This window comes from Anomaloglossus baeobatrachus, chromosome 4 (assembly GCF_048569485.1).
Source record: "Anomaloglossus baeobatrachus isolate aAnoBae1 chromosome 4, aAnoBae1.hap1, whole genome shotgun sequence".
In the NCBI taxonomy this organism is placed as follows: domain Eukaryota; kingdom Metazoa; phylum Chordata; class Amphibia; order Anura; family Aromobatidae; genus Anomaloglossus; species Anomaloglossus baeobatrachus.
Window position 1 is genome coordinate 681,828,651 of NC_134356.1, and position 25,069 is coordinate 681,853,719.

Here is a 25,069-nt window from a genome sequence, read left to right on the forward strand (position 1 = left end):
ACTGAGATATTAAATAGGCATTTCTCATCTGTGTTCACCAAGGAACTGACTGTACCAGGCATCATTCAACAAGTGAAAAATCAAAGTCCACCACCCGATATAATTAATTTAACACAAGAAGAAGTAAGCCTACGTCTGAGTAAATTAAACATTGACAAATCCCCAGGGCCAGATGGCATTCATCCACGAATATTGAGGGAATTGAGCTCCGTAATTGACAGACCGCTGTACCTCATCTTTTTAGACTCGCTTGTAACAGGGTTGGTGCCTCAGGATTGGAGGATTGCTGATGTGGTACCGATATTTAAGAAAGGTAAGAGGGTAGATCCAGGCAACTACCGTCCAGTAAGCCTGACATCAGTAGTATGCAAAGTTTTTGAGGGCATTTTAAGGGATGACATGCAAAAATATGTTGCAGAAAATAATATAATAACTGACAAACAGCATGGATTCATGAAAGATAAGTCGTGTCTAACCAACCTGTTGGGGTTCTATGAGGGGGTAAGTGCAAACCTGGATATTGGTAATGCAGCTGATGTGATTTATTTGGACTTTGCAAAGGCATTTGATACTGTACCACATAATAGGCTTATACTAAAGCTCCAGAAGCAAGGACTAGGGGACACAATATGCAACTGGGTAAGGAATTGGCTAAAAGATAGGAAACAAAGAGTAGTCATAAATGGAACATTCTCTAAATGGGCTATAGTCAGCAGTGGGGGCCGCAGGGATCTGTGCTAGGACCAATTCTTTTTAATCTCTTTATTAATGACCTTGTGGATGGGATTGATAGTAAAGTGTCAGTCTTTGCTGATGACACCAAACTATGTAGGATATTAAAAACTGACCTTGATAGTATAATATTACAAAAAGATCTGGATAAGATGTCAGAATGGGCAAATACTTGGCAAATGAGATTTAATGTTGATAAATGTAAAGTAATGCACCTAGGACGGAGTAATCCTATAACTGCGTATACATTAAATGGAAGTAAACTCGGGACTACAGAACAGGAGAAGGACTTGGGTATTCTCATTACAAATAAGCTGAGCAGCAGCACTCAATGTCAGGCAGCAGCTGCTAAAGCAAACAAGATTCTAGGGTGTATAAAAAGAGAGATTAGATCCCGCGATCCCAACGTATTGTTACCCCTCTATAAATCACTTGTAAGGCCACATCTGGAATATGGGATTCAGTTTTGGACTCCACATTTTAAAAAGGACATTCAGAAGTTAGAGTCAGTTCAAAGGTGGGCAACTAGACTACTACAAGGAATGGAGGCCGCCCGTATGATGGCAGGTTGAAAAAGTTAGATATGTTTAGCTTAGAAAAAAGACGTCTCAGAGGAGATCTCATTTATATGTATAAATACATGTGTGGTCAATATAAAGGACTGGCACATGACTTATTTCTTCCGAAGACAATACTAAGGACCAGGGGGCATTCACTGTGAGTGGAAGAAAAGCGATTCCGGCAGCTAAATAGGAAAGGGTTCTTTACAGCTAGAGCAGTCAGACTGTGGAATGCCGACCACAAGAGGTAGTAATGGCAGATACTATAACAGCTTTCAAAAAAGGGCTGGATAATTTCCTCAGTACACAACATTGTTGGTTATAAATGACTTAGTGACCAAATGTAGAACTGGTGCAGGAAGGTTGAACTAGATGGACCTAGGTCTTTTTTCAACCTTAGTAACTATGTAACTATGTAAAAGACTAAAAGATCGGTGGAGTCCAACAAGATGATCAACTGGTACACAGGTTACTGAGTAAACTGAACAGTACAGCTTTGTACACTTTTTAGTGGCCATTCCCAGATACTTTAGCTTCTATCACGAGCTGGGCTGCAATACTAAGAATGGACCACACATGACATGTAATGTTCCAGCTCAGTACTTTTTGTGACCTGGTAACAGTTGAATGTAGGAGTGCTAGAAGTCACAGTCCAACAAATCTGATCCTAAGGAGAGGTCATCAATATCTTAGTCCTGAATAGCTCCAAAGTTATCACAACATCCTGAAAGAGTACAATTTTGAGGTCAGCTCTGCCATATTGGCATCAGCTGGAGATACAGTACGGCTCGGAGGTAATTGTGTGTGAGATTTCAGTGTTTAGACAGTTCTCAGTGTTTAGCTCCTCGCTCTCCCAGGAGGAACCATCAAAGGAGGCAGATGTCTAGCAGAAGCTTTAATGACGGATAATTACGCCTCCTCCCCAGCCACACGGCGCGGCCTCACTGGTGGGACCCCGGATAATAGCTCTGTGGTGGTGAAAAGACTGGTGTGTATCCCCCCCGGAGAGGAGCTCCCCATAGATAAGGAGCTTTTACAGAAAATCCCAGGACGAGGCTCATCGACATCAAATACACCGTCATTATTTTCAATTAAATCGGCCCCCGAGGGTCCCACCTGGAGCACACGAGCAGATTATTATTTTTCACAGGAAAATTGCTATTTTCATGGTTATTATGTGAATATAGAGCCATCGTATAGAAACATGTAATTACTGCATGTATTATTCCTGTACAGAGTTTATATGAGGATGAAAAATTAGATATATTACTATAATTATTAGAGAATAAAGGATAATAAATATTTATATTATTCACAAATGAGCTGCATTCATATATATTATTTTACATGGTAGGATAATACATATTATTTCTGTACAGAGATATTCAGCAGGAAGGATTAGAGGTGTATTATATATATTATTAGAGGAGTTTGTATTATTATTTTTATCAATGCAGTTTATATCTATTTGTATGTACGATGCAATATGTCACATTAGTGATGTCACATTGTGCAATGTATGCAAATAACAAGATAGAGAGATATTAAATTGATATTACATTAATGAAATACTCATAGTGAGACTGTAGCCTTACAGCTCTAGACAGATATGGGTTTTTTTTTCTAAAAGAGGCAATACATTTAGCAAAAAGCTTAGCAAAAAGCTAAAACTTTGAATTTACCTTTACAAAATAAACTGTAAATTGCCCATGATAATACATGACTTAGATAGGTATCAAATATGGATAATTCAGCCACATCAAAGTGCCAGGCAGCTCTTATAACCACTGTGCCCACCCCCCCCCCCACACACACACACACACACACACACACACACACACAAATATAAATATAGTCTCTGTGCTATAAAATGAAGCCACTGTACTTCTAGAAAATAAATTTTCACATTGTGCCCCCTGAATGAAAATTTAGCCAATCTGTCGTCTGGGTATTTCCTCCCTGCTTTAGTTTTCTTCCTTATCACTTGTTGTCTGATTGCTCTGTGAGAGCTGAAGTGTGGTAGAGTTTTGATTTTCCCTGTTTGACCGAACCAGGGTAGGGAAGAAATACTAGGTCAGGGCTGGTCAGGAGTAGTGGAAGGAATGCGGCCCAGACATTGTCAACTTCAGATGTATCTCTGGGATCAGGGACAGCAATTGCCCCCCTAGTCTGAGGGCCAGTTTTGGAGCCCCGATACACTGTTATCCCTTGCCACCTGTAGCGCCTGGTCCCGGTCCCAGAGCGGCATCTCCACACACCCTCGCTCCCAGGCTCTGGTGGGGGCGTCCTCTCTCTCACCTACCCAGTCCCAGCATGGTATCGCCACATACTCCCATTCCCAGGCTCTGGCGGGGGCGCCTTCCCATTCTTGTGCTCAGCACTTCTCCTGCTTTGTGGGCTGCCGTGGCCTTCTCCTGCTTCCAGGCCATGCACAGCTCTTCTGTGAGTGCCCGTGGGGGTGTGCGTGCAGCCGGGCCCCTTTTCTTGGGGCCCGGCGTCCCATTGGCCAGAGGTTCTCCCAGAGTTCACCTGTTGCCTTAAGGGATTTAAGACTGCCTCCCCTTACAGGAAGTGCCCAAGAAACATTGCCTACAAGTTAGTGCATTGGTAGTTCTCAGGTCCCATTAGGCTACTGTGTCTAGATCTGCTATTGTGTCCTAATACCAGTCTCGTGTTCCTAACTTGTGTCTGGTCCAAGAGCCTGCTCTTTACCACCACCTCCATGCTGCCATGTCCACCACTACCTCCGCGCTGCCACATCTGAGCCACCACGTCTATGCTGCCAAGTCCGAATTACCATCTCTGTGCTGTCACGTCCGAGCCCGCCAGCACCGGACATTAAGAAACTTTACCAGTTCATAATAGCCATTCACCCCTGGTTTCTGGCAGTCATGCATTTAGGCCCCGTGTTGCTGCGCCAGACAATACCAATATTAGGGTTCGCTCCTTCAGGAGAGTCCGGTGTAAGGCCCAGTAGGTCCACTCCTGGACAGTCTCTGCCCCACGGAGACCGTAACAGTCTGTTCAGGCCATGGACTCCATTGGGATCAACTCTACCCACCTGGCAAACATTCAGCAAGAACTCATTCGCTAACGAGAGACCCAGGCAAAGCTAGTGGCATATCTGAAGTTCATTGAATCCCATCTGGCGTCCATGCAAGCCTCCAGATCCTAGGACACCACCCAGCTTGTCGAGATGCAGAGAGAACTTTCCCGTCAGCATGAAGCACAGAGACGCATGTCCGAATACCTGGCGTCCGTGGACTCCCGTCTATACACTCTGCAGAACCTGGCTTCCTCAGCTACTCCAGAGCCTGTGGAGTCACCGACATGCCTTTCTAGATCTATCCTGGCCTCCCCATCAATGTATGACCAAAGATTGTGCCGTGAGTTTTTGAAACAGTGCTCCCAACATTTCGAGCTGTCACCACTGCAACTGGCGACTGACTGCTCCAAAGTAGCATTCATCATATTGCATCTGACTGGCCTGACCCTGGCATAGATGAATCCCCTTTACGAGATGAATAATTCAATCATCCAACACCTGTCCACCTTCCTAGCTACCTTCCACAAGATATTCGAAGAGCCGAGACGCCTCGCCTCTACTGCCTCGTCACTCATGAGAATCCGCCAGGGGAATCTCATGGTGGGGCAGTACGCCATCAAGTTCCGCACCCTGTCATCTAAGCTTGGATGGAACAACGAGGCATTGGTAGCTACCTTCTGGGAAGGATTGTCCGGAAGAATTAAGGAAGAACTGGCTGGTCGGGATATACCTTCTTCCCTGGAAGACCTGATCTCCTTGGCAACCCGTATTGATTTACGCCTCCTGGAGCATACCAGGGAAGTCACCCAAGAGAGGAGAACCTCGCGTCTGGCAGCCACCTTTAGGTGACCCATGTTGCCTCACCCCACCTGAACCACCAGCCTGTACGAGCTCATGGAGGTGGACCACATCACAGAGATGGCTCATACCCTACTGCTGGGGTTACCATGGCTTCAGTTGAACAATCTGACAGTGCACTGCCATGATAAGTGTCTGATCCCGGTGCATCCCTCTCACCCGCCAGCCGTGCCAGCTAATTTTCTGGGTCTGCCTTCCACCTACTGGCCTACGCCGACGTCAGTGATAAGAGAGAGGCTGAGATGTTGCCACTACATAGGCTCTATGTCTGTCCCATTGACCTTCTCCCCAGGTCGACTCCTCCTCATGGGCGAATCTACCCCGTGTCACAGGCAGAGATCCAAGCTATGTCCGAATATGTAAAAGAGAACCTGGTCCGAGGCTTCATCCAAAAAATCAAAAAGTCTTCTTCTCCCGCCAGAGTGGGCTTCTTCTTTGTCAAGAAAAAGGACAGGTCTCTGCAGCATTGTGTTGACTACCTTCTTCTATTCCTGAACTGTTTGACTGTCTTTGAGGTTCCAAGATCTACTCAAAGCTCGATCTCCAGGGAGCGTCCAATCTGGTCCGGATCCTGTCAGGTTACGAATAAAAGACGGCTTTTAACATTCCTTGAAATGGGTAGGTCTATGAGACCCCCCATTATTAATATCATAGTAATAAACACAAAACAGAGAAAAAACATTTAAAAAAAACTTTTTCTCCAGTTCATTAACCCCCAAAACACCCCTGCAGGTCCGGCATAATCCACACCACAATGTCCACTCTGCTACATCCTAAGGTTGCAGTGCGTATAACATTACAAAATGCGACCAATCACTGTGGCCTGTGGAACACCCTGATGGAGCCACATCTGTGAGAGAGGTGACATCAGTAAGTTCATCTGAGGTCACCTGGCAGTTCCCAAGATACCCCAGTTGTGACCTCAGATGAACTCACTGAACTTATTTATTGAACTCAGTGAACTCACCTCAGGTGAATTTATTGAACTCAATGCTAGATTACTGGATTAGGCTATGTGTGTACTTTGAGTATTTGGTGGCTGATGGGAACTTCAGGAACCTTAAAAGCTCCCTTAACCCCTTAACGACTGCGGGCAGTAATATTATGTTCCAGCAGTCATAGTCTCAATTCCCGCCGGCTGATGCAAGCAGCCTGCAGCGATCCGCGCACATGTGAGCTGATTTGCACAGCTAACATGTGTGCTTAGCAGGCACGAGTAGATCCGCCATCTTCCCGTCCCTGTTAACCCCTTAAATGGCGCTTTCAAAATTGCCATTATAATAGCGGTGACACTAAAGCTTTACTCACTCACCGCCACCGGAAGTCACGTGACGTGATCACATGGATCCGATGGTTATCATGGTAGCACAGGGTCATTTGATGACTCCTGTAGCTCACATGACTCCGGTCCTGTAACCAGCAGCCGAGTACTGCCTGTTACAAAAGATGAGGTTTTCTCCCGATCTGAGCGGTGCTGGTCTGAACGGGAGAAAAGAATGATCAATCAGACTATGGACTCTTAAAGCCCCATAGGGGGACTATTAAAAAAAAAAATAAAAGTAATAAAAAAAGTTTTGAAAAATTAAAAAAAAAAAACTAAAAGTTCAAATCACCCCCCCTTTCGCCCCTTTGAAAATTAAAGGGTTAAAAATTAAAAAATTTACACATATTTGGTATCGCCGCGTTAAGAAATACCCGATCTATCAAAATTTAAAATCAATTAATCTGATTGGTTAACGGTATAGCGGCAAAAAAAATCCAAACGCCAAAATTACATTTTTTGGTCACTACTAATTTTGCGCAAAATGCAACAACAGGCGATCAAAATGTATCATCAAGCCAAAAATAGTACCGTTAAAAATGTCAGCTCGAGATGAAAAGAAAAGCCAATACTGAGACATAGATCCTGAAAAATGAGAACGCTACGGGTCACGGAAAATGCCAGACGGAGAGGGAGTGACATCATGGCCGACTTGCGCACAACCTAAATGCCAAGTGGGCATGAGAAAGAGTTAGTGGAAAGATTAGGTATACAGTCATGGCCAAAAGTGTTGCCGATTTTGAAATTGTTCCAGGAAACAAAGTATTTCACCCAGAAAATTATTGCAATTACATGTTTTTATTACACGTTTATTAATGTTTATTTCCTTTGTATGTGTATTGAAATAATCCATTTCTGGGTCTTTTTGAAGTGTTTGGGGACATTGTCCTACTGAGAGACCCCTGACCTAGGACTATACCCAGCTTTCTGACACTGGACTCTACATTGCCACCCAAAACCTTTTGGTAATCTTCAGATTTCATAATGTCACACAGTCAAAACAGCTAGTGACAGAAGCAGCAAAACGCCATTGGCAACTAAAGCCCTAAACTAAAGACTGACCTATCTAATATATAACTGTTATTTCATTAATTAAGATCTAGGGACATACTAGTTAAAAACGCTGAGCACTGTGGTCTGTCTCTTAATGACATAGACAATCATTCCTTATGGAGACATTTCTGATTCAGACTGATGTCTGTAGGTAGTCTCTATGTCATTCTAGTCATAAATGACCACTAATGTTCGCTATTTAAAAGACAAAAGGCAGTAGCCTCCCCAACATGTTTCGCCACACTGGCGTCATCAGGGGCTGAGGCTAATACTGACTTACTCTGTATTGAAGGACCTTTTATAGTTCAAACCAGACACTGACAGCAGTATTGGCCAATAGTAAGCAGTGTTATTCAGTGTGAGGAGGCCGAAAAGCCTGTCACATCAAGGGGGATGTATCCTCCCTCCAGATGTCTCAAGCTGATTCGTTAATTAGGCTGTCTATTATATCCCTGTCTGCACATTGGGCAGAGAGGAAAACTTCCACCGCGCCTGCGTCTATACTAAGGCGGGCTTTGCACACTACGACATCGCAGGTGCGATGTCGGTGGGGTCAAATTGAAAATGACGGACTTCCGGCATCGCATGCGACATCGCAGTGTGTAAAGCCTAGATGATACGATTAACGAGCGCAAAAGCGTCGTAATCGTATCATCGGTGCAGCGTCGGCGTAATCCATGATTACGCTGACGCGACGGTCCGATGTTCTTCCTCGCTACTGCGGCAGCACACATCTCTGTGTGTGAAGCCGCAGGAGCGAGGAACATCTCCTACCGGCGTCACTGCGGCTTCCGTAGGATATGTGGAAGGAAGGAGGTGGGCGGGATGTTTACATCCTGCTCATCTCCGCCCCTCCGCTCCTATTGGCCGCCTGCCATGTGACATCGCAGTGACGCCGTACGACCCGCCCCCTTAATAAGGAGGCGGGTCGCCGGCCAAAAGCGACGTCCCAGGACAGGTGAGTCCATGTGAAGCTGCCGTAGCGATAATGTTCGCTACGGCAGCTATCACAACGATATCGCAGCTGCGACGGGGGTGGGGACTATCGCGCTCGGCATCGCAGCATCGGCTTGCGATGTCGCAGCGTGCAAAGTGCCCCTTAGAGTCTAAACAGGAGTGAAATTATATGTCGGAAAACAAAGTTTTTTTATTGTTGATCATTGTCTATTGAAGATGGAAATGTGAATATATTATGAGAAAACTTTGTTTTCCAACATATAATTTCACTCCTGTTTAGTCCAATGCATGGATATATATGTGGTAAAACTACCTGAAGTGTGGATATACAGTACATACTGCATATAATGTGTCTTTCTGCTAATCCAAATAGGGATGCACATGCAGCTTGGAATGACTCCCTTTGAGTCTAAGGGCGGCTTTGCACGTTGCAACATCGCACGTGCGATGTCGGTGGGGTCAAATCGAAAGTGACGCACATCCGGCGTCACTTTCAACATCGTTGTGTGTAAATTCTAGATGATACGATTAACGAGCACAAAACCGTTGTTATCGTATCATCGGTGCAGGCTCCGACTTTTCCATAATTACGCTGCCGCGACAGGTACAATGTTGTTCCTCGTTCCTGCGCCAGCACACATTGCTGTGTGTTACGCCGCAGGAGCGAGGAACATCACCTACCTGCCTCCACCGGCTATATGGAAGGAAGAAGGTGGGCGGGATATTTACATCCTGCTCATCTCCGCCCCTCTCCGCCGCTATTGGCCGCCTGCCGTGTGACATCGCTATGACGCCACACGACCCGCCCCCTTAGGAAGGAGGCAGGTCGCCGGCCAGAGCGACGGTCGCAGGGCAGGTGAGTGCATGTGAAGCTGGCGTAGCGATAATTTTTGCTACGCCAGCTATCACAAGATATCGTACCTGCAACGGGGGCGGGGACTATCGCGTGCGACATCGCAGCATCGGCTTGCGATGTCGCAACATGCTAAGCCCGCCTATGTGCGTATGGATATATATCCTGGATAATCACTCCTTCAGACCCTAAGTCCAGACGCAGGCGCTATAGAGAGAATCATTCCCTGTGCTTCTAAGTATGGACATGAGGTAAAACTTTCTCATCTGCGTCTGAGAGGGGACGCATGCGCGATAAGTTTTGGACGCATGCGCGATAGGGCTGACTCCACGTGTATGTATTTACATTAATAGTGGAAGTCCGGGCATGATTTTTAACGCTGCAGTAGGAGTTATCTCTTGGATGTGAATAGAATACTGTGATTGGACTATTTTTTGATATTTTAGTGAGAATATATATTCAGATGTATCTGCCCAATGTGCAGACAGGGATATAATAGACAGCCTAATTAACGAATCAGCTTGAGACATCTGGAGGGAGGATACATCCCCCTTGATGTGACAGGCTTTTCGGCCTCCTCACACTGAATAACACTGCTTACTATTGGCCAATACTGCTGTCAGTGTCTGGTTTGAACTATAAAAGGTCCTTCAATACAGAGTAAGTCAGTATTAGCCTCAGCCCCTGATGACGCCAGTGTGGTGAAACATGTTGGGGAGGCTACTGCCTTTTGTCTTTTAAATAGCGAACATTAGTGGTCATTTATGGCTGGAATGACATAGAGACTACCTACAGACATCAGTCTGAATCAGAAATGTCTCCATAAGGAATGATTGTCTATGTCATTAAGAGACAGACCACAGTGCTCAGCATTTTTAACTAGTATGTCCCTAGATCTTAATTAATGAAATAAAAGTTATATATTAGATAGGTCAGTCTTTAGTTTAGGGCTTTAGTTGCCAATGGCAAATTGTAAATAGATTGTTGATTATCCCTACGCTGACTGATAGAACAAGTTTTTCAGTAGCCAAGAAGCAGCAAAACAACTCCAAAAAATCCCTGACCTCCACCATGTGTGACTGTAGGTGCTATGTTCTTTTCTTTGTAGATTTAATTTTGTTTTCGGTAAAAAGTAGAATGATGTGCTTTACCAAAAAGCTCTATCTTGGTGTCATAAAGTATAAGGAGATAACCAGAGACCCACTGGGGAGGGCCAGGATATGGGTGGTTAAACCCACACATATAGGCAAACTGGGAAAACAAAACTTTAACTCACAGCAATTACACACAGAGGTCTTAGACAATACATGATCAAGAGGAAATAAAAAGCAAGGAGGAAATAAACAAACGACAAGAGAATTCCCACAACTCAGCAAACAGCACTCAGTAGTTCAACAGCAACTGGATCAGAACAGCACATGGACCAGTATCGCTTAAAGCTATAACTGGCACAGGAAGTCAGTTTCCACCATCTTAAAAAGGTGGGGAGAAGCTGTGATAGGTTTCTCATAACACCTCTCGTGATGATGTTTTGATGAAACATGCGTTGGGGTGGCTGGGACAGGTGGATGATCTGCTTTTTTCCCCACTAAGTGTATTCTTATCTCTTTCTTGGCACTTTGCATGTAGATCCTGCTCTTTTTAAGCACTTGCTTATAGACTGTTAATATAGGGTCCTTCTTTATCCTTCATCTTTTATACTCTGCTTATTTGGATTTATGCCTATTAATGGATTATACTATATCAGACTTCTGACTGCCGGTAATTTATTGTGCTACAATACCACCCTGTCCCTGGCATATTCTTGCAGCTTTGTATTTATGGATACTTTCTAGGAAATGTTTTTCTGTTTTAATATTTTTTATTAATAAATATAGTTTTTAGCCCAATACTTATACTTAGAATGTGATCCTAGAGGTAACCAGCAGGCTAAGAGAGATTAACCCCTGCTAGCCCGATCACTAATGAGCACACAGCTGGTCTACTCTACACCCGGACCTGCCTGTGCAACTCAGAAACCTCAGAAAAACCACAGTAGGGAGTGTTGTGAATGTTAGTTATGTTTTGGCTGCTGGGAGGCTCCCTCTGGTGGCCAGGAATGGTTTGGACTTGGACCAGGTGGGTTGTGCAGTGGGTGTTTCCTTTGCTAACTCTCTGCTTATTTAAGTCCTGGTCTGATTGCAGGCTGTTGCCGGATGTCAGTTGTTCTAAGTATCGCCAGCCTGCTTAATCCTGCTTTACACCACATCTACTCCAGATGAGTGCTTGCTCTTTATTTATTGTCTGGTTCTTTTGCTTATCTGGGTTTGTCATTTGTTGTGGTTGGTTTCAGTTTATTTCCTTCCAGGGATTTTCCCCCTCAGTGGATTGTTGAGGAACTCCCTGCAGTTCTGTGTGGAGTATAGCTCCTTTGGGTCCATGTGTTTGTGGCTTGTTGAATTTGTTATAATTCTTGTTTTCTGTTCATTGGTATGACAAGGGCACCTGGTATAGGACGGAGTTCAAATCGAGCGATCTGAGGGCCTTTTTGTACTATCAGGAAGTTGGTATTTTCCAGGGTTTTTCTCTGGCCACCATCAGTCCCTTTCCTGTCCTTTCCTATTTTAGTCAGCGGGGGCCTCACCTTTTGCTAATCCTGTCATCTACCTGTGTATTGTGTTTTTCCTATATCACCGCAGTCTTTGAATGTGGGGGGCTTGCTATTCTTGTCTATTTTCTGAGGCAGAGAGTTATTCATCTTTCCTACCTTTAGGATAGTTAGTTCTCCGGCTGGGTTCGCGGTGCACAGGATGTTAGTTCACCCCTCGGCTACTTCTAGTTGTGATGGTTAATAAGGGGATGGCGGCCAGATTAGTTGCCAATGCTCTTGTCAACTTTTTCCAATGATTTGTGGTGGTCTTCCATGGTTCCGGATCATAACAAGGGAGTGTCAGAGTCTGTGGTGTGAGCTGCACTAGATACCGCCATGACACTCAGCGAGTCTTAAGCCAAACACCGTGTGACAGTACCCCTCCCTATATGAGAGGCCTCTGGACCGTTAGGTTAAGATTTCGCCAGATGACAGTGATGGAATGCTCTAACCAGACACTCCACATGGATATATGAGAGGCAGGTACCCAAGTCCTCTCTTCATTACCATAACCCAGCCAGTGAACCAAATACTGTAAAGAACGTCAAATAACCCGAGAATCAATAATTCTCAATACCTGAAACTCCAGCTATCCAGCAACTAAGACCAGAGGTGGAGGGAATGAAGAGACGCTCCCGAACCCACAAATTTCTTTAATAGAGATTTGTGGAAAACATTATAGATTTTATATGATGCCAGTGTTGCTTAAAGCTATAATCGGCACAGGAAGTCAGTTTCCACCATCTTAAAAAGGTGGGGAGAAGCTGTGATAGGGTTCTCATAACATGTGATCCTAGAGGTAACCAACAGACTAGGAAAGATTAACTCCTGCCATCCCGATCACTAAAGAGCACCCAACTGGTCAATGCCCAAGCCTGCCTTTACAACGTAGAAGCCCCAGAGAACCCATATTGTGGAGTGCCAGTGTAGCGCCCCTGAGAGCCTCAGGGCACTACAAGGAACTGCATCCTCTTGGGGATGCAGGACCTACCCCCCTGGGACCTGGAGTAGCACTGCCGATTCCACCAACACACATCTAAAATCCTAGTTCTCCTCTCCACACTGGGCATAGAGGTTTAACCATGTAAGGGGATGGTCACCATAGGAACGAGGCCCTGGGTATAGCCAGCCTGGTGGGAGGGGTCAGCAGTCAGTCAGTGGTCAGTCAGTCTAGAAGTGGAGAGCACACAGGAGAGGTTTGCGGACGTGCCTGAGATGGGTCTATGTAATGGTGACCCCGGGGGCACAGGAGAGAGGTCACCAGGATGGGTACCAAGATACCGCTGGGACTGGAGCATGCAAGGGGCACAGGGCCCTAGGTCAAATGTCAAGTTTAAAACGGTTTGATAAATACCTGCACGGTGAGGACACCTTCATGGACTTCATCGAATCAAATATTCCGGGGGCATCAGCAGTAAACTAGGATTGGGGTTCGTACACTTACCTCCCCGCAGGGTCCGCACTGCCCACCGTACGGAGAAGGAGACTGTACCCCAAAAGGGACAGTCGGGGTTCCCAAACGCTCCACGCTACAGGGACCCAATCTACAGAGAATGCCAGGGATAGAGCAACCTGGGTCACTACATTGGCACTGATACTCCTGGGACCGGAACCAGCAAGCAGAGGGTCCATGTGAGAAGAGACTGTTACAGTTAACCTGGTGTAATCTCCATCATTATACACCATACATCTCCCAGGCACAGCCCTACCTACGGAGGGCCTAACACCATAGCTGCCACTATCACCATTCCTGGGAGTACCCACGTTGAGCAGCGGCGGTTCTCCATTCTTAACCGCAACCCGCAGGTGGCGTCACGAACATTAACTCTATTATCCCCTGTAAATACCCCCTTTTATTAAGTGTCCCCAGGGCACAGGACTGGGCAACGGCCACCAGAAGTGATATTCCCCATTTGTAACCGCCCGGGACCGAGTACCCCCTTCACACCACAGACTCTGTGTCGCCCAGGGAACAGCGCCATATACCGCCATGACACTCTGTGAATTTTGAGCCAAATACCATGTGACACTTGGTCTCCTCTGCCCACAAGATGCTTTCCCAGAAGGATTTGGCTTACTCACGTAAACTGCAGTCCAGCTTTTTTATGTCTGTGTCAGCAGTGGGGTCCTCCTGGGTCTCCTCCATAGCATTTCATCGCATTCAGATGTGGACGGATATTTCGTGCTGACACTGATGCCCCCTAAGCTACAGAACAGCTGGAATTTCTTTGAACTTGACTGGGGCTTGTCCACCATCCAGACTATCCTGCATTACAACCTTTCATCAATTTTCTCTGCTGCCTATGTCCAGGGAGATTAGCTACAGTGCCATTGGTTGTAAACGTCCTGATTATGTTGCACACATGGAGAAAGAAATATCAAGATCTCTGGAGATGGACTTGTAATCTTGAGATTGTTGATATTTTTCAACAATCTTGGTTCTGAAGTCCTCAGACAGTTCTCTTCTCCTCTTTCTCTTCTCTTTCTGTGGCACACACAGGCACATAATGCAAAGATTGAGTCAACTTCTCCCCTTTTTATCTGATTGCAGGTGTGATTTCCATATTGCCCACACCTGTTACTTCCCACAGAGGAGATTGAAGTAGCATCACATGCTTAAAAAAAGCTGTTTACCCACAATTTTGTAAACTTACCAACAATTTTTTCATGCCCATTTTTGTGTGAAATTATGTCCAATTTGTTGTTTTTTTTCTCTGTATTTTTATGTTGTTCCAATACACACAAAGAAATGAAAACGTGTAATTGCAATAATTTTCTGGGAGAAATACTTCTTTTTCTGGAAAAATTTCAAGGGCGCCGACACTTTTGAGCATAATTGTATATAATAACTTTAGAGTGAAATTTGCATAAAACCTCTATTAGAAATAAAATGTTACTGAAGTTAACAAAAAATATAAGCTAAAATACTTTATTATCATATGTAAATGTTTTGGCGCCATCTAGTGGTGGTATCATTAATTGTACTTCAATAATGAGCGAATAATATTTTATAATAAAATACAAATAGTAATTAATGTGGTAAATTAATTCATTTAAATAGTGTCAATGAAGCAAATATAATATGTTCACTTAGTAAAAATAGAATTTAAAAAATATATAAAGATTCTAAAAAAAATACTAAATAAATAATATAAATAATGAAGTGGAAGTTTGTGTAAGGTCTGTCGGAGGCCACAGGCTTGATACAAGTCACTCCATATGGCAGAGTCCAGAGAAGTCCTGACACCCTTTAGCCCTATACAGGGATCTGTATTCGGAATGGGGTCCAGTGGATTGCTAGTTTCCTACCCTCAGAAGGGTAGTCCGGTGTAGCGAGCAAGAGTCAGGAATGGTCACCAAGCGGGGTCTAAGCCAGGAGGTCATGTAAAGAACAAATTCAGGATCTGTACGGGTACACAAAATCATAAGCCAAGGTCAAAACGAGGAACAATGATTACAAGAGGTAAAACAGACGAGACTGAGCCAGGGAAGCACTGGACCAAGGGCGGACATATCACTGATGCACAACTTTAGTTGGAACTAATGTGACGCCCTGGCCTATCAGGTTGTCACAGAATATTGTGCATCTGCCCTTCTGTACAATATCCACCTCCTCCTTGGTTATGGGTCCCTGACCTTTGGTGTTGCCAAGAACAAGCTAATCAAAATCCTAGGAACGCTCTGCACCACACCCACCAGACACACCAGTGGACGGCCTGAGTGGAATAGGGTCGCCCACTCGGGGGGTTGGTTAAGGGGAGGTCAGGAGTGTCAGGAGCAGAACAGTGTAGTGTTGGAGGTGAAAGTGAGAGGAGGTCAGAAGCTGGGCTCCTTGGAACTACTAGGTGGCAGACGTTGGTCTGGGCCTGGTAGGAGCTGGTCCCCGGTCGCAGGGGATCATGACAAGGGGCACGGACTGTCGAGACAGCCGGCGGCCTTGTGCCATCACTGGGCAGGGGCCAAGGCATGACGGGGTACGTGGACGCTAGGTCAGGAAGAAGCTTCAGGCGTCCTGGCAATTTACCCGACGAGGACAGAGCCTTCAAGATCCGTTCTCCACCCGCTCCAAAATCGGGGTACTAGCGCAACGAGGGGGATAGGACTTTCCACTCACATGGTCCAGAAAATCCCAAGCGTGAACCCTGAGAGCAAGCTCACCCAGTTAGCCATACTAGTGAGCGGGACCCGATTAGTTTCACACTAAAGGGACCAAGTAGTAGACGAGGTGCCAAGGCAAAGGTCACAGACTAACAGGCAACACCAACGGGCATGGGATCCAGGCGTGCTCCCTCCCAGCAGCAGCGGTGTCAAGAACTTTGGTTTACCACAGTTGTCGGTGTCAGCGTTATTGGACTGAGTGAGTACAAAGGTGACCCTTACTGGCCCAATGGCGCCTCCCCGTTGCCCCCATCGAGTTCCGGGGCATCCCCCCTACCCATGGAGGGGTTAAACACCTGGCTGCCCACACCATCGCCACCGGGTACTCCCAACTGCAGCGGTCGTACTCCACCTTACCACACACCACAGGTGGCGTCACGAACTTCAAACATAACACCCCGTGTAAATATCCTCCTTTTATTCAGAGTGGCTGTGTGACCCCCGACCCCCGGGTTCGGAGATCCCTGGAGCCACCGCAGATCCGGATCCGAGCAGCCCCGAATTTTAGAAAAATACACATTCGCCACTGGCTGTCAATTTTCTGAAACATAATGGGCGATCATATGGCTAAAAAATAAAAAAAAAAAACACCTCATGGCCCATCCGCTATCACCACCACTTGTTCGGTCTTTGCAGCATCTTCTGATCCCTCTCCACTCACGATGGACTCGTTGGGTCTCTCACACTCTCACACTACTTTTGGCTGTCATAGCACCTAGGAGACATCTGTGCATGTGAGGATGATAGTCATGGTGCGTGTCGTTACGTCATGACACCATTAACATCCACACGGTTGCGCAAAAACCTTCCGAGTGCTATGATAATGTGTCGCCGGGGGCTATGGGGTACTCGGTCCTGGGCGGTGTATTGCTGGGGAGATGTCACTTTTGGCTGTTGTCCAGTTCCGTGTCCTGGGCACGCTTTTTAAAAGGAGTATATTTACAGGGGAGATTAATTAAAAGTTTATATCACGACGCCACTTGCGTGTTGCGTCTATTTAGTGGAGCCGCCGCTGCACAGTTCTCACTACTGGGGCTGGTGTTGGTGGCAGCCTGGATGTTGGGCCATCCGCAAGTAGGGCCGAGCCCCAGAGGATAGGTGATGTTGATGGGTGCAGAAAGAAGGTAGGCCACACAAGGGCTTTCAGTGTAACTGGTTCCTTTACTCACAGTGAGATGGAAACTGGTCACCCGAGGAAGGCTGGTCTTGACCGCTGGTCCCCTTAGTCCCAGTGCCAATGTAGTGACCTGGTGGCTTCTTTCCCCTGCACCTGTTTCTGATTGGTGGGTCCCCATGGCTTGGGGGTCCCCTCCAGTCTCTCAACTGTAGTCCGTATGACGGTAACGTGAACCCTGTGGGGTCGGTTTCTCTGGTCCGGTTCCTCGGTTGTCCCGTTACTACGGTATCCCGAACTTCAAGGTCAGTGAGGTCCTTCATGGTCCCCTCACTGTGCAGATTTTATCAGGTCTGCCTGGAGCGTTTGCCTGACCTAGGATTCTGTACCCCGTTGGTGCAATGGTTCTGGGAGTACTCCACCGTACTCCACCGGCAACCAATCGCCTGGGCCCTCAGGTCACTATCACAAGCCTATCAGTGCTTCATCTCTCACTCACTGTCACTGACTAACTGCTTTTGTCCCCTCCCACCTGGTTGTCGTCTAGTGGACTGGATCAGCTCCACTCCCTGGGTGGCCATCCACTGGGCCCAACCCTAGTCTGTCACCAGTCTTTTGGGGAATTTGGGGAAAAACAGGGATTAATTGGAATGCTTAGTTGTTACTGGCACTGGTCTTCTGGGTCCCTTGGGGTAGGCCCTGCATCCTGGTGGGGATGTGTGGCGCCCTGGACAAGCCAGGACGTCACAGGCACTGCAACAACACACCCCACACCCCGGCTAGGCACACCAAGGTCAGACAAGGATCCTTGTTGCCTCCCTCCAGGCGCTGATGTCCACACCAGAGGGTGGAGCCAGGCGATTGGCCCCACCCACCGGGGAGTTCGCAGTCCTGGAGGCGGGAAAAGGAAAGGGTTGGAGTAGAGAGTTGAGTTGGAGGAGTGGAGGAGTGAAGTGGTAGCGGAGCAGACTGACGGTGTCCGGGTGCGTGGCCCGGGCACATACAGCAAGGTTGGCAGACGGTGGTGACCGTCTGCAGGAGGGGCTGATTGACGTGAACCGTAAGGAACGGGGACGGGCAGTGGCCCGCCGGTACCGGATCGGAGAGCGAAGAGAAGCCAGCACCATTCGGCAGGGCCTACAGACCCCGACCAGGCTTGGAGTCGCCGTAAAACCGGTCAAATCCATTAGCGAAGGGAACCTCCGGGGTTTCCCAGCAGTCAAGACCCGATTGAAGGCAACCGCTCAAACTGTGAAGGGAAATACAGTCACCGCCAAGGCTACAGTTCCCAGGGCCAGAGCATGCGGGCAAAAGGGGCTCCCTCAGCCTCCATCCAAGCTGGGGAGCGGGTTACCGGTGGGAAGCCACCAGAACCGAGAACATAACACAGGTGCAGGGAAAGGCAGTCACCGCCAACCTACCGGGAGAACCACCGTAGCCGTCTGTGGGACTCGTCCATCCAGCCGTTTGTTTTACCGGAGACTTTGCATTCATCATTGGCTGAGTGAGTACCACCGTGCCGTGCGGCACCGCACTGCCCCCGCGACCCTGCACCTCAACAGGCCCCGTAACCCGCCTGCCATTCCTCCCTCACCGGGCCCCGGGACAACCAACCCCCCTACCCACGGAGGGGAAAAACAACATCCAAGCTGCTCCCTGTCATCGCTCCCGGGATCCCCATACAGAGCAGCGGTGGTGTCACAACCTCACCACAACCGTGGGTGGCGTCACGAACAATAAATCCCCAAAACCATTCCCCTTTTCACTCACGGGCGAGGAGCGCCGCTCGAGTCCCCGGATCCGGCCCACCGCTCGAGCCACCGAGCAGCAAGCGAAGCAGCAGCGCTGGACCCGAGCGTGGTGAGCACAGCGTCCCCTCCCCGCCCGCGACAGATGCAGTACCTTGTAGCTCTCTGATAGCTTCAGGGGCGCTACAATAACAGTTTGGAACAGACCAGAGATCCTAATGCGAGCAGTAGGGAATCAGAAGATGTAGCAAGGACTGGACAGGTGACAATGAGTAGCGTAGGGACCAGAGAGGAAAGCGGAGGGTGAGTATGTTTGGGGGTTTTTTTTGTTTTTTTTTAACAGATTACATTTATTATACTCTAGGATCTAGAAGAATTTAAATAACTTTTCTACAAATTGAATTTCCCAGGAAAATCCATACAAACAATAAAATTTAATTTTGTCTGATTAGCTCATCTCTAGGACTGACCTGACATTGCAATTGATTGTTGTACTAAGCTTGGTGCCGCATTCACGCACTAATGATGGTCCTGTTGATGTATTTCTGTTACTGATGATGGTAATTGTGATGTATTCATGTACTGAAGTTGGTTTGGAGCACGAATTTCTGAACTGATGGTGGTTCGGATTATGTATTCATGTACTGATGGGAATGTTGATGTCGTATTTCTGTACTGATCATGGTGGTGATGCTGTATTTCTGTAATATTGGGGGTTCTAGTGATGTAGCCATGTATTGTTGGTGGTTTTGGTGATATATTTCTGTACTCTTGTATTTCTATTGCTATTTTCATGTACTGCTGGTATTTCTGGTAATGTATGCATGTACTGTTATTGGTTCTGGTCCTGTATCTGCGTATCAATCCATAACTTATCAGATAACCTGATACAAGGCTGTGTGAATATAGTACTGCACTGTACCCAAATTTAAGCAGTGTGTAATAAACTCACATCAGGACTCAACTCTGTTGCCGATTCCAGTGGTCATCAAATAACCCCTCACATGAGATTTTCATACTTATGGTCACATACCAACTGGCCTTTTTTCCTCCATCTCTCATTGAAGCAGAGGTTATGTGTCCATAAAAAATAATGTCTGATTTTTTTTGATAACACTGTTCTAAGGTCAAATTGGTTCAGAGACAAAAACTGTTGAACTGAACTATTTTTGTTGGTGCTGAAAACAAATATAAGGCTTAAATTTGCTGATTGGCTCTAATTTTTAAGATCTAGAGGAGGTTGTAATTACGTATGACAGCTTTCAAGCAGGCTTAGGTTATGTGCCCACGTAGCGTATTTTCATGCAGTTACGCTGCGTTCTGCACCACAGCGTAACTGCATGCATCCTGCGTCCCCAGCACAATCTATGAAGATTGTGCATAATTCATGCCCACGTGGCGAATTACAACGCAGCGCTTCGGCTGCTGCCGAAGCGCTGCGTTCTAAGAAGTGACATGTCACTTCTTTCGTGCACTCTGCATGCAGCCCCCGCTCTGTCTATGGGAGGGTCTGCATCCAGAGCGCATGAAATCGGCTTTTCAGTACGCACTGTTTCTGCAGCGATTTGAAGCACACGTGTGCTGCTCAAATCGCTGCAGAAATTTCTGCAGGGACAGAACGCAACGTGGGCACATAGCCTTCTGGAAAAAATTGCTTCTCGTTGCATATTAAGTTGGGCTTAATGAAGACAATGGATAAAAATGCAAAATCATTCCAGTATGTTGATCATACATTTCCTAGGTTGAGTGAAGCAAGAATTAGGCTAAGACCACACTTTGCGTTTCCACCTGCGTTTCAGGTGCTTTTTTGGTGCGTTTTGAGATGCACCTTTTTCATGCCAAAATGCATGCGTTTCCATTTTTCATCCAAATCAATGGGAAAAGTGATTTTTCCGACCGCACTTTGCGTTTCTAAACGCTGCGTTTAATTTGCATATTTTGTGGCAAAAAACATGCGTTCAAAGAAGCAGCATGTCAGTTGTTTTTGCCATTTTGGCTGCGTTTTGCTAACATTGAAGTCAATGAGAAATGGCAAAAAACAAGAATCCTTCAAATTCCTGCATTTTACCTGCTTTTTAGGTGCAGAAAACAAGCGTTTTGGACTACCAAAACGCCTGCTTTTTGGACATTAAAATAATGATTTCATATGTCCCTTTGCACACACACACACTCGACAATTAAATTTAAAATTAATAATAATTTATTGCTATTTTTACAATAAATAGTATATTACCGCTATAATTTTATTCAATATTTCTATTTTCTTTATTATTTCTAAAATTCTATATGTGTACCTTTCCTTTCCTCTTTTTTCATTGTGTTTGACTGTTTAAACTTTTTTAGCTTGTCTTGATGTTCAAAACGCATCTGTCAAAACGCAGGTGGAAAAGCATGCAAAAAGCGCTGAAAACGCATCTAAAACGAGGTAAATACGCATGCGTTTTCAGCACTAAATTTTTGAAAAAGGCAACTTTGGTCAAAATAATTAAGCCCAAAACGTGCGTTTAGAACTGCAAGTAGGAAAACGCAAAGTGCGGTCATAGCCTAAAGCAAACAGTCTTTACTGGACCTCAAACAAACTCATATGCTGCTTCAAGATGAGGAGTTTCTCTGTTTGTTCGAGGGCAAGGGAAAGGCGGCATGGGTAGCATTCACATTAGTGGTAACTGATTTTTTTGTGAAACTCAAGAGCAGATGAGTTGCTCCTCTGCACACTGCTCCCCAGCACATTTTTACTCTTGCTCCAAACTCCTCTGCACACTGCTCCTCTGCACTCTGCTCTGCTATACACAGGCTCCAATGCACACTACTCCTCTGTACACTGCTACTTTGTACATTGTTGCCCTGCACACTGCTCGCCTGAAAACTGCTTGTCTGCATGCTGCAGCTCTGAACACTACTCATTTGCACACTGTTCCTCTGCACACTCTTCCCCTGAACACTGCTCCCCTGTACACTGCTCCAATGCACATTGCTCCTCTAAATACTGATTTCCTGCACACTGCTCCCCTGCACACTGATTTCCTGCACACTGCTCCTCTGCACACTGCTTCTCTGCACACTGCTCCCCTGCACACTGCTCCCCTGCACACTGCTTCTCTGCACACTGCTCCCCTGCACACTGCTTCTCTGCACACTGCTCCCCTGCACACTGCTTCTCTGCACACTGCTTCTCTGCACACTGCTCCCCTGCACACTGCTTCTCTGCACACTGCTTCTCTGCACACTGCTCCCCTGCACACTGCTCCCCTGCACACTGCTCCTCTGCACACTGCTCCCCTGCACACTGCTCCTCTGCACACTGCTCCTCTGCACACTGCTCCTCTGCACACTGCTTCTCTGCACACTGCTCCCCTGCACACTGCTCCTCTGCACACTGCTCCTCTGCACACTACTCCTCTGCACACTGCTTCTCTGCACACTGCTCCCCTGCACACTGCTCCCCTGCACACTGCTCCCCTGCACACTGCTCCTCTGCACACTGCTCCCCTGCACACTGCTCCTCTGCACACTGCTCCTCTGCACACTGCTCCTCTGCACACTGCTTCTCTGCACACTGCTCCCCTGCACACTGCTCCTCTGCACACTGCTCCTCTGCACACTACTCCTCTGCACACTGCTCCTCTGCACACTGCTCCTCTGCACACTGCTCCCCTGCACACTGTTCCTCTGCACACTGCTCCCCTGCACACTGCTTCTCTGCACACTGCTCCCCTGCACACTGCTCCCCTGCACACTGCTCCTCTGCACACTGCTCCCCTGCACACTGCTCCTCTGCACACTGCTCCCCTGCACACTGCTCCCCTGCACACTGCTCCTCTGCACACTGCTCCCCTGCACACTGCTCCTCTGCATACTGCTCCCCTGCACACTGCTCCTCTGCACACTGCTCCTCTGCACACTACTCCTCTGCACGCTGCTTCTCTGCACACTGCTTCTCTGCACATTGCTTCTCTGCACATTGCTTCTCTGCAGACTGCTCCAATGCACAATGCTCCTCTGCACACTGCTCCTCTGCACACTGCTCGCCTGCACACTGCTCCTCTGCACACTGCTCCCCTGCACACTGCTCCTCTGCACACTGCTCCCCTGCACACTGCTCCTCTGCACACTGCTCCCCTGCACACTGCTCCCCTGCATACTGCTCCCCTGCACACTGCTCCTCTGCACACTGCTTCTCTGCACACTGCTTCTCTGCACACTGCTCCCCTGCACACTGCTCCTCTGCACACTGCTCCCCTGCACACTGCTCCTCTGCACACTGCTCCCCTGCACACTGCTCCTCTGCACACTGCTCCCCTGCACACTGCTCCCCTGCACACTGTTCCTCTGCACACTGCTCCCCTGCACACTGCTTCTCTGCACACTGCTCCCCTGCACACTGCTCCTCTGCACACTGCTCCTCTGCACACTGCTCCCCTGCACACTGCTCCCCTGCACACTGCTCCTCTGCACACTGCTCCTCTGCACACTGCTCCCCTGCACACTGCTCCTCTGCACACTGCTCCTCTGCACACTGCTCCCCTGCACACTGCTCCTCTGCACACTGCTCCCCTGCACACTGCTTCTATGCACACTGCTTCTCTGCACACTGCTCCTCTGCACACTGCTCCTCTGCACACTGCTCCCCTGCACACTGCTCCCCTGCACACTGCTCCTCTGCACACTGCTCCCCTGCACACTGCTCCTCTGCATACTGCTCCCCTGCACACTGCTCCTCTGCACACTGCTCCTCTGCACACTACTCCTCTGCACACTGCTTCTCTGCACACTGCTTCTCTGCACATTGCTTCTCTGCACATTGCTTCTCTGCAGACTGCTCCAATGCACAATGCTCCTCTGCACACTGCTCCTCTGCACACTGCTCGCCTGCACACTGCTCCTCTGCACACTGCTCCTCTGCACACTGCTCCCCTGCACACTGCTCCTCTGCACACTGCTCCCCTGCACACTGCTCCCCTGCATACTGCTCCCCTGCACACTGCTCCTCTGCACACTGCTTCTCTGCACACTGCTTCTCTGCACACTGCTCCCCTGCACACTGCTCCTCTGCACACTGCTCCCCTGCACACTGCTCCTCTGCACACTGCTCCCCTGCACACTGCTCCTCTGCACACTACTCCCCTGCACACTGCTCCCCTGCACACTGCTCCCCTGCACACTGTTCCTCTGCACACTGCTCCCCTGCACACTGCTTCTCTGCACACTGCTCCCCTGCACACTGCTCCTCTGCACACTGCTCCTCTGCACACTGCTCCCCTGCACACTGCTCCCCTGCACACTGCTCCTCTGCACACTGCTCCTCTGCACACTGCTCCCCTGCACACTGCTCCTCTGCACACTGCTCCTCTGCACACTGCTCCCCTGCACACTGCTCCTCTGCACACTGCTCCCCTGCACACTGCTTCTATGCACACTGCTTCTCTGCACACTGCTTCTCTGCACATTGCTTCTCTGCACACTGCTCCCCTGCACACTGCTCCTCTGCACACTGCTCCCCTGCACACTGCTCCCCTGCACACTGCTCCTCTGCACACTGCTCCTCTGCACACTACTCCTCTGCACACTGCTTCTATGCACACTGCTTCTCTGCACACTGCTTCTCTGCACAATGCTCCTCTGCATACTGCTCCAATGCACACTGCTCCAATGCACACTGCTCCAATGCACACTGCTCCAATGCACACTGCTCCAATGCACACTGCTCCAATGCACACTGCTCCCCTGCTCCTATGCACATTGCTCCCCTGCACTCTGCTCTGCTATACACAGGCTCCAATGCACACTACTCCTCTGTACACTGCTCCTTTGTACATTTGTGGCGCAAATGTAAACAATTTCCCTGCACATTGCTCCCTCTGCAAACAATTTCCCTGCACACTGCTCCCCTGCACACTGCTCCCCTGCACACTGCTCCCCTGCTTGTCTAATTCATGATGAGTTGTCTTATTTCTTAGCCAGATATCTTACACCAGGGACTGGAGTAAGAATTCTGACGTGGTGCATCTGACTCCAACACACCTTCTCCTCAATAACTGAT

The 25,069-nt window shown here is 47.8% G+C and overlaps 1 protein-coding gene across 1 annotated transcript in view; it reads left to right on the forward strand.

Moving 5' to 3' along the window:
* Window positions 1-4,812: 4,812 nt before the first annotated feature.
* Window positions 4,813-25,069, forward strand: part of LOC142302818 (extracellular calcium-sensing receptor-like) — a 31,862-nt gene continuing 11,605 nt past the window's right edge. Inside the window, exons 1-2 of the mRNA XM_075343929.1 lie at window positions 4,813-5,183; window positions 5,489-5,774. Of these exons, the coding sequence (XP_075200044.1) occupies window positions 4,813-5,183; window positions 5,489-5,774 (657 nt within the window). The remainder of the gene's footprint in view (window positions 5,184-5,488; window positions 5,775-25,069) is intronic.